The sequence below is a fragment of the Phaethon lepturus genome, unplaced genomic scaffold (genome assembly GCF_000687285.1).
Source record: "Phaethon lepturus isolate BGI_N335 unplaced genomic scaffold, ASM68728v1 scaffold54966, whole genome shotgun sequence".
In the NCBI taxonomy this organism is placed as follows: Eukaryota; Metazoa; Chordata; class Aves; order Phaethontiformes; family Phaethontidae; genus Phaethon; species Phaethon lepturus.
In genome coordinates this window covers 1-9,952 of record NW_010546599.1, presented here as the reverse complement: position 1 = coordinate 9,952, position 9,952 = coordinate 1, and the positions used below count along the sequence as shown (strand labels likewise).

The 9,952-nt window shown below is 36.1% G+C and overlaps 1 protein-coding gene across 1 annotated transcript in view; it reads left to right on the top strand.

Moving 5' to 3' along the window:
- LOC104622520 (vacuolar protein sorting-associated protein 13D-like) overlaps positions 1-9,325 on the top strand; it is a gene marked incomplete at its 3' end in the record, with an annotated part of 41,933 nt that extends 32,608 nt beyond the window's left edge. The window contains 10 exon segments of the mRNA XM_010289337.1: positions 1-54; positions 647-872; positions 1,737-1,811; positions 2,517-2,723; positions 3,189-3,278; positions 4,303-4,443; positions 5,637-5,759; positions 6,391-6,465; positions 8,787-8,892; positions 9,173-9,325. The exon segment at positions 1-54 is cut by the window's left edge and continues 15 nt beyond it. Coding sequence (XP_010287639.1) covers positions 1-54; positions 647-872; positions 1,737-1,811; positions 2,517-2,723; positions 3,189-3,278; positions 4,303-4,443; positions 5,637-5,759; positions 6,391-6,465; positions 8,787-8,892; positions 9,173-9,325 — 1,250 coding nt within the window.
- Positions 9,326-9,952: the final 627 nt, after the last annotated feature.

Here is a 9,952-nt window from a genome sequence, read left to right as displayed (position 1 = left end):
GGTTCAGGACTGTTGGATGCTTTCAATAGTGAGGATTTTCCTCCTATTCTAGAGGTAATACTAAAGGCCTGAATAAAACTGTATGCAGTAGAGAATACTCCATCATGATCTAGCACGGATTTTTTTTTGTGCCCAAAGATTCAACAGAATACTTTCAAATGCATAAGAAAAGAATAAGGTAAATTTTTCCTGAAGTGGAATAGGCAAAGAAATGAAGCATGCAGAAAATGCTTTTAGTGATAATGAAGGAGTGATTTCTGGGATATATTACAGAGATTAATAGTGGTGAAAAAGGTGGGCTGATTATGTAACTATCCAACATGTCTACTAATATCTGGAAGAAAAAGATTTATTTTCTGTATCTCATTGTTAGTGTTTGTTAGAGGGGAGATCTATTTAGAGACTTCTTTTTACCATTATACCAAAGGAAAACTTCTTCTCTTCCCCGATAGATGCTTTTAATTCTTTTGGTTGTTAGTAAATAATAATAAAGTTAGTAATTTTATTACTGGAGCTTTAAAACAGTGTGGTCATCAGAGCTTAATATTAAATTTTGTCTTCCTTTGGGAAGAGCTTTGTTAATATCCAAAGTATGCAAGAAAAATATGTAGAAAAGGGTAATCTTATTTTTTAATTTTTGATTTAGATTCAGTTGCAAGCACTGGATATCAGACTGTCCTACAATGATGTTCAACTGTTCTTGGCAATTGCAAAGTCGATTCCTCAACAGACGAGTGCAGCTATGCCGGACTCAGCTGTATCAATTGCTGAAAATACTGCTAATCCTTCCAGTTTAGCACTGGTGAATGAGACTTCCTCCTTGACACATGAAAACAGAGATCTATCCAAACATGTGTTGGATCCTGTTCTTGGTACGTTTTTAACCGTTGGAGTGAAGCCAATTTTTACATTGAAAGGAGGTTTCTGCAGTGTGAAGCCAGACTATATGCTTAACACAAGATGTTGGTATCTTCATCATGTAAAACCCTTCATTGATTGGAATTATCTGGTGATAGCTTTATATTAATGATATTACTTCAAAAAAATCGATTTTTTGGTTTTTTTTTTTTTCTGCTTGTAGTATGACAGTGGGTTGCTTTATAATAAGTTTTATTTAGCGTTGCTTGTCATTGTAGATCATCATGATGGAGTACTTCTTAGGTTGCAAACTTTTAAAGGGGGAGATGGGCCACCTCTTCAAACTCATTAACCTGATAGTGAAATGGAAACCATCATAATTACTAGTAATGTCTTCATGTCTAGCAACCTTTTGTTTTGGTGACATTGCTTTTTTACAAACTAAAAATTGTGTGTGGTGAGAACTACTGCTTGACAATAACAAGGAAATACACACTAGTGAAAAAGGCTTTATGCTCTGCTACTGCACTTGAGAGTCATGTGGGGACTTCAAAGTAAATAAGTAATTGTACTCTAAATGAAGGGTTGGTTTACAAAAAAAATCTTGTACTCCCTGAATTTCAGTTGAGACTCCCAGCTTCCTGCAGGAGAATAAAAACAGCCCATAAGTTCTAGAATGTAAACATTATGTGTTAGGGGTTTGGTTTTTGGTGGTTTGGGTTTTTTCATAAAAGCAGTGCTGAATCCTCTGCTTTTTCTACAGTTGCAATCTTAAACAAACAAAACCCCATGTTTCATACAGATATATCTTAATTTTAGAAATGAAAACAAGTAGATAACGCTCAAGGATTTATAATTGGTTAACTGTTCAATTACAGAGGTACAGCTGGCTCGCCTCCAGGAGTTGGGATTCAGTATGGAAGATTGTCGTAAAGCTCTTTTGATCTGCCAAGGTACCTCAGATATTCTTAGTTGGCCTTGCAGATTGTTCATATTGCCTAACTTGCAATTAAGTAAAAACTTTCGGACTGTAAGGTAGCTGATGCACAGGCAGTATTTCCTTCTTTACTTTGGCTCTGTGTTGGCTTATAATCTTAAGCATTATCATTTTTCTGTTCTACTGTGTAGAACCCACCCCCCAAAGATGCATCTTGCCTTTTGGGATGTCATATGTGAGCTGCTGAGTGTATTTTTGTTTGGGGGTTTCAGCTGGGATTTTTTTTTTTCCTCTTTTATGTTATACCCTTTCTTGCTGTTATCCATGTCTTTCTCTTTAGAGCATGTGTTTTCATCTCTCCCTTTTTGAATCGTGTATCTTACCTACTTCTATACGCAATACATGAAAAGAAGATGAAGTTTTAACACAAGTGATTCTTTTTCTTTGGCACTGTTATGTTTCCCACCTTATTTATAGGCATTCGTAGGATTAATATATGTTATGTTGCCACGTGGTTTGCAAACTTCAAAACATATTTCTTATTCTTAGAAAATACCAATGTGTTCATAATCTTCTCATACTTATGTTATTAAATAGAAGACGTTCAAGGTACTGTTGATGTCCTGCTATACTTCTTAAGAAAGAGGGGATTAGTATGTTTTTCAAATAAGTACATTTCATAGGAAAGTAGATGATGGTTGGTTGTTTGGTTTTATCCAAGGTGACTTGAAAAAAGCAGCAAGTTGGTTATTTAAGAATGCTGAACCTTTGAAATCTGTTTCCCTGAGTTCTTCTGGTCGAGACAGCCAGGGGATTGTTCCTTTTCAGTTCATCTCTGGAGTGGAAATAAAAGCAGAAAGTATATGCATTTGCTTTATTGATGACTGCATGGACTGTGATGTTCCCCTTGCTGAGTTAACCTTTTCACGTGAGTATCTTGTTTTGCTGAGTGAGTTGCATAAAATTACTGGCAGTTACTGTTTATGTTCGGCACCATGCTGTAGTTTCTTAGCACTTTTGAAATTTCAACTGGCAGTGTTCTGGTGGTGGTTGTTGTGTTGGGTTTTGGTTTTTTGGGGGGTTTTAGTTTTTGTTTGTTTGTTACAAGTTTTGTTTTTAAGAAGATTACAGTCTTTGTAGGGTTAAGATTCTGACTTCTCCTTTATACATCACATAACAAATGGAATTTGTCCTGAGGAGAACCCTACGGAGGCTCCATGTTGTAAAGCATTGCTGTCTCTAAATGTTGTTTGAAGAGTATTACGATACAGTTTTTGTATCATTTCAATTTAAAAGACAAGAGAAAACCTTCTGTTGCTTACTTAACAGTTTATGAAATCAGGAAACTTGGTTGTTTTGCATTAGCATAACATTAACTTTTTTTTTTCCCCAGGTTTGAATTTTCTCCAGCATTTGAGAGCCAACCCTGAAGGCTATGCTCATTTCACCCTCTCTGGAGATTATTACAATCGTGAGCTTTCAGGTGAAATACTGGGGAGTTTGTTGTTTTCTTTATCTGAGTTTTGGAAAACAGCCTTGCTGCTACAGCAGCCTGAAATTCACCCAACATGAAATGCATATACAGGAATGTGAAAGGTTGACTTTTGTGATCCTGTGTGTGTGAGAACATGTGATCCTAGACAAGATACCCGAACGTGGTATCAGATGGAGAGATACGGAAAGTAGAGAAATCGCTGATACAAAAGTTGCACTGAATTTTTCAAATGTAATTGCATGAAAAGGTTTTTCAAGAGCATGGCTGTTATGTAATGAGCTGTCTCTGTCTTCACTTCTCCTTTTTAGTATTTAATTGTTCTGCTGCATTCAGTTTGTTACTTATTTCAGGAAGGAAAAGCACGTGAGTGTAGGCGATTAGGCTGAAGACAATGGATTAACATAAGATGACCATCATGATTTGTATTTTAGATATAAAAAAGCAAGTTATGCCTCAATACAGATCAGACACTGACAAAAGAAATAATCAAGTTATGTGTTTTCTGTGAATTGGGAAACTAGATTTTCTGTTACAAAATTGATGACAACCACCTCAGGAATTATCTGTCAGTAATAAGGTAGTTTTTTTGTTTCTAAAAATATTTTGGATGTTGTTTTAAAATAGCTTTTCGACCTTTGTCTTTTGTGATACTGAATAGTAGGCCAACTTATGTGTAATTGTGTGAAAGTAATTTTCAAAACTGTGTCAGAGAATTTAGTTCCAGCCAACTTCAATATGAAGCTGTAATTGCCTTCTAATGCCTTCCTCAGAATTAAGGTATTTCTGCGAGACCTTACATCATAATACACACTGGCTCAAATTGAGGAGCTAGAGCAACTTTGTATTAGGTAGTAAATTAAATCTGTAGGCTTACAAGTTCATCTTGAATGCAGGTTGAAAGTAAAGGATCTCATTATTAATGTTGCATTGTTAAATATTTAGGTATGTAAAACAGCATTCCAATGTGGCCTTCAAATGTGTAATACATATGATGTTTTCTGTTTGTTCTCAGGCTGGGAGCCATTTATTGAGCCATGGCCATGTTCAGTCTCCTGGCAACAGCAAGCTTCGAGCCGCCTCCACCCTTCCCGTCTGAAGCTGGAAGTAAAGGCGAAACACCGTTTGGATATAAACATTACCTCTGTCTTGATAGGTATGTAGGAATATTCCCTGAGAGTATCACTGTACAGTCCAATTTTCACTGTACTGAAAATGACAGGCATTTCTAATTGAGACCTACTGGCGTCCCATAGATGGAGGGAGGGAGATTTGGCACAAGTCCCTACACACTTCACATGATATTGTACACAGGTGTGCATTTAGGCAGCCTGTATTTTATCAGATACTGTGAAAGTGTAAAGACATGAGCTACACATTTTAGAGGTGAGTAGGAATTCCTTCTCTGGTCATATGAATGCTATCAAATTCATATGTTGTTTAAAATTTATTTTTAAGCAGAAACAGGCTTTCATATAAAGCTTTCCATACTTCGCAGTACTTTAAAATATTTTGATAAGCTCGTCATGTTTCAGTACTTTGACAGGTGTGGGGGGGAGCTACTCATTTCAGTTTTGCAGTCTCTGAAAACCTGAACTGTCAATTCCCACCTCAGGACATCAAAATATTTTGTTCATCATTAACTCAAACTTCATGCAAGCTTCTGTGTTGTGAGAATATGATTGTGTGCATTTCCCAGAAATATTGTTGCTTATTCTGTATGTAAACCTGAATAATTTGTCGGTCATAATAAAAAAATATAAACAGCCTAACCTGCAAATGTAAAAGAAGAGCTTTCCTTGTTCCTTGAATATTGATTCCTTTCTCGTGCAAGACCTGTGAGGTTGGCAGAAAGAGGGAGCCAAGGTGGGAGGAAAAGATGCAAATCAGTTGTTCCTAACAGTTCCCATGATGCTTTTTAATACTAGCAATAACAAGTAGTAAGGCTAGTTTATGATTAGTACTGTGGCAGAGGACTCTGATGGTGTCTTGCTGTTTATACAGGAATGTGCATAGAGAAAAAAAATTAGAAATTGCTTCTAATATGAAAGGTAAATTGCCGTCTGAGGCAGAGCTCTTGCATTGCCACAGGAGTATCTTTAAGAACATGGAAATACACTGAGAGTTTAAAAAAAAAAAACTTAAGAATATAAAAACATTTGTTTTTGAAGACACTGCTTTGATTTCATGAGCTGCTGTTTGTCTTTAACTTACGTAAGTGGCTCACAGAAAAAGCAGTGAAGTAATGCTTCTGTCATTAAAATGGAGTGACTTCAGTGTTATGAATTTAACATACTCTTCAATTACTTTACGTGGAGACATTTACTGTCTATGCTTCTGTTCCTTTAGAACAATACACATGTACCAAACAGTCATGGATGGAAGATTACTGCAAACAGGACAAAGAAGTGAATGTAATCAGTTCAGAAGACTGGATGGGTTCTTCAGTGGATCCACCGTGTTTTGGGCAGAGTATGATACTCATTAATCACACTTTATTTGAAACGGTCCTGACGTACAGTCTCATCTGTCTACTTTATTACAAACATAAGTATTTGGTCTTCATAGCCTACAATGAATTGCTAGAGATATGTGGCAAAAGAAGACAAAAATGCTATTTTGTCTTCAATTCTTTAAAAACAAAAACCTTTGTGGCTACTTAGCTTTGAGTGAGAACTTTGTACTGGTAATTCTCCTTCCTTTTTTTGTCACGCTTTCTCAGTTAATGAGTAACTATCCTATCAAAGGTTAAATAAGAGTGTTGAGTTTAGGGTGTGTGCAGTTCAGAGGTGATCATTTTCTTTCTGTACACCCGAATGACTGAGTTTCTGGAAAAAAAGCTGTTATATTTGTGAAACAACTCCCTAAGTAAGATCTTTTGATATGTGGCAGGTCTTTTCAGCTTCTTTTCTCACAGTGTTACCACTGCAAGAAATTTTAGCAATTCAAATGCCAACTAAGTGTAAGCAAATGGGTAGAGACTCATACACTGATTGCATGATGCCAGCTGTCTGTCTCTTTCCTGCTGCATGATGGGGAAGAATTTACCTGTATCTCTGTGTTTTTTTTCTTAACTGCTAACTTTGTTCTTCCTGTCTGCCAGGCCTTCCTCTTGTCTACCTTAGAACTAGGAGTACAGCCAGTTTGACTAACCTAGAGCATCAAATCTATGCTAGAGGTACTGTATAGTAGAGAGACAAAAAGGGGTTTTTTCTTCTTTTGAAGACTCTTGTACAATAAATACTGTGTTGTATATGTGACTTGCTGGTAGATTGGCCTCTATATTTAAAAACAAACAACTAACCCAAACCCAAACAATATAAGAGCCACTTTGCTTTTAAGCTGCTTTGCCTAGTATTTTGTCTTGTCTTTCTCTTGTGCTCCTCTCTGGGCCCTGTAGGAAAAAAGGGAGAAGCCTAACTAATCCTATGGAGGAAGGACTGTCTTTTTGAGGAAGGTTGTATGAATTGTTGACTATTCAATGTCCCTTTTCCAGAGAGACAGTATACTGTGATTAAAAATAACGTAAATCACAAGATTTAATTTTATATTCTAAAAATATCCAACAGTATGTTCAATGTACATACTTATGCTTGATTCAGTATGTATATTTAGCTACTTAAAACATTAAGATGTCTTCAGAGGGACAGTCTGTTTTCAATAAGCATTAGGAGGTAAGGCATTCCTAATAAATACCTTGTTAATTTGTTTGGTTTATATTTGACAGTGCAGTCTCTGGGCAAAACCATCCCGTTTGAAGTAAATTTTTTAAAAATTTTTTACATTTACGGAAGACAAAACAGCACACTTGATAAATATATTGCCCCTGTAGAAAAGTTGTTATATGGGAGGACAGAAAGCTTCCTATAAATTGACGTTTGTGGCCCATTCAGACTGCCCCTTAGAAAAATGTTGTCTGAGTGGTTGCAGACAGTTCATAGATGCTTAAAATAAAAACCCAAAAAATGGAAAACGATAGGAGAATTTATTTTTCTTGGGTATTTTTTCAGGAAGTGTTTTTTGGGAACAAATCAAACAAAAAAATCTTGTAATATTTATTGCTTGGCTGTTAATGGGTGTTGCAACTAAATTACTAAATGAGTTATGACAAAAAAACCTCTTTGTAATGGTAGTCTTTATTTTCAGGCAGTAATCTCAAAATGCAACATTTACATTATGTTTTCTTTTGAAAATCAGGCCACGGTCCCAAAAATTCTTTTAAAAAAGTCTCAAAAAAATAAATTGGCAATTGATTAAATGCCAGAGTAAAAGTTAATTTTGTTTCTGTCTGGGCTAGCCAAAAAATAGTGTAAAGTCAAGCTCAATACTAAAAAGTTTGGTTTTTTTGCAGTTGGCAATAAGAGTTTTCGTTGTTAAGAATTTAATCTTTCTCTGTAAGCTTTAGAGAGACCAGGTTTAAGTCTCCATTGACAGTATAAGGTATATAGGAATTTGTTGTTGATTTGCAAGTAAGTTTTATGCGATCATCAGTAAGTCCTTCAAAAACTTACCTGCCCACCCGTGTTACCCCTTCTTGCCTCTGTAAGCCTGTGCTTAAGTTATTCCTAGTTAGACACATGTTGCAGTGGGATAAATGGGTCTCAAAACATGAAGTACTTGAACTTGGTATCAGTCAGCCTTTGGAGTGGCTGCAGATAAATTCTGTGGAATAGATTTAATTTCTATCTTACATTTTGTTAAGCAGATGATTTATTGTGTGTCCTTCTTTCTACTTCTCTCATACAAAAAGATATATGTATTTAGGTAGCAGCCATTTATCTTCCTTTTTAAGTAAGTTACTGGAATTTGACAGGATTTTAAGTACGAAGATGAGAGTAACACTTGTATGCTTGTTAGTAATGCATACTTGAAAAAAGTCAAACATGGTAGGTGAAGTTTCTTCTTCTGGGGTTTTGCTGTCCCAGCATTTTAAGAAAACAGATTACCTTTGATTGCATTCAAATTATTATTCATACTTTGTTGTAGTAGACTTTATGCTGTATAGGAAATTTCTACTTGTTCAGTCTTCGATGACAGAAGTCCCATCTAAAGGGATACCTGAGGGGTACCTGTATTCGTCACGTTAAATAGAGCATAGATCTTAAGTGAATATGTGTTTAATACTTTATGAGCATTAGGATGTACATGGAAAGTTACTGATTATGGTTGAGTTTTTAGTTAGGTTTTCTACATGTTAGTTATAACTGGAGGCATAGTGTGTTATAAAACTTGCTATGAAGGAACAAAACAACATGTCTATTAAGCACAGTTCCTAGGGGGGGTGTGATATAGGGGAAGACTTTGTTTGCTTTGTATCATTTCTGTAATAGTTACTAGATTTTAAAATTTTTGTAGTAATCTGTTAATCTGTTTCTTCAATCTGTTTTTGTTTAGTTAGTGCAGGTCATGGTTCTCCAGCCATGCTATCTCATCCTATGCTAGCATCTGATGAATGCTTCTCTCGTAAGCATTTAGACAAGTCTTTATTCTGTTTTATAGCTGAAATGAAGACTCCAAAACGTAGGCAGCCATTTGTCCCATTTGCTCTACGAAATCATACTGGATGCACTCTGTGGTTTGCTACCCTAACTACAACACCTACCCGGTAAGAACCTGTTGTGTGATCACTTCGACGATATTTGTCTGGCTTCTCTAACATGTCAACCAAACTCTGTTGTTTTCAGTGCTTTTGTTTTCTTGCAGAGAAACATAGGCAACTCCCAGTCTTTCTAGTTAAGAGCCTTTTCTTTGACAGTGAGATAGTTTTACTACCAAAAACCAAAAGTTTTTTTCAAGAGACCCAACAGAATTTGAAAACTGGTCAGATAACATTAAAAATGTACTGAGACAGACTAAAAGGCACTTGTTACTTTTTTTCTTCACAGGGCTGCACTGTCTCACAGTGGGAGTCCAGGTGTTGTTCCTGAGGAAAATGGGACATTGCTGGATGATGCCCATAATGTCAGTGAATGGCAAGAAGTTATCACGGGGGCAGAGATTCCATTTGAATTTGAAGCCAGAGGCAAACTCAGACACAGGTGAAGGGGCCAGGCTGTGAAATGCATTTTGACACACTCGTACATGGAACACATAGGGTCATAGTTGTGTGGACACTGGCAGATGTTAAATAAAAGGTGGATTTTTTTAACATCTCCTGTTAATGTTTTGTTTTTAAATATTCCAAACTCACATTTAAAGTGAAGTTATCAGTTTTCTAGGAAGCAGCATATATTGCTCTTGGTGGTAGCCATTTCTAGATGTGAACTGGATCATTGTAAGCTTTTAGAAAGACTTAGGGGCCTCAATTACAAATCGTATGTCCTTTATGCTGAAGGAGTGGGCAGGTGGGGCAGTTGTTGGTTGTTAAGCCTAGGTGTTATCAGTGTTAAGAACAAGAAGAACTTGTTAACAAATATGTAGCATGCTTTTATTTTTGCTTATATGGCATAGTTGTACTTCTGTATGTTCATTAGGGAAGGTGAAACAATTGAACAGATGCAAAATCAGGCCTGTCTTTGTGAAATGGAAAAACTCTTGGGACTTTTTTGGTAACGCTTCAGCAAGTTTCTCTTCTCAGAACCCAGAGGACGTTCTTGGTTTGAACTGTTTGGCATTTACACCGTATAATAATGTTTTATAATAATAATTAATATAATTATACATAA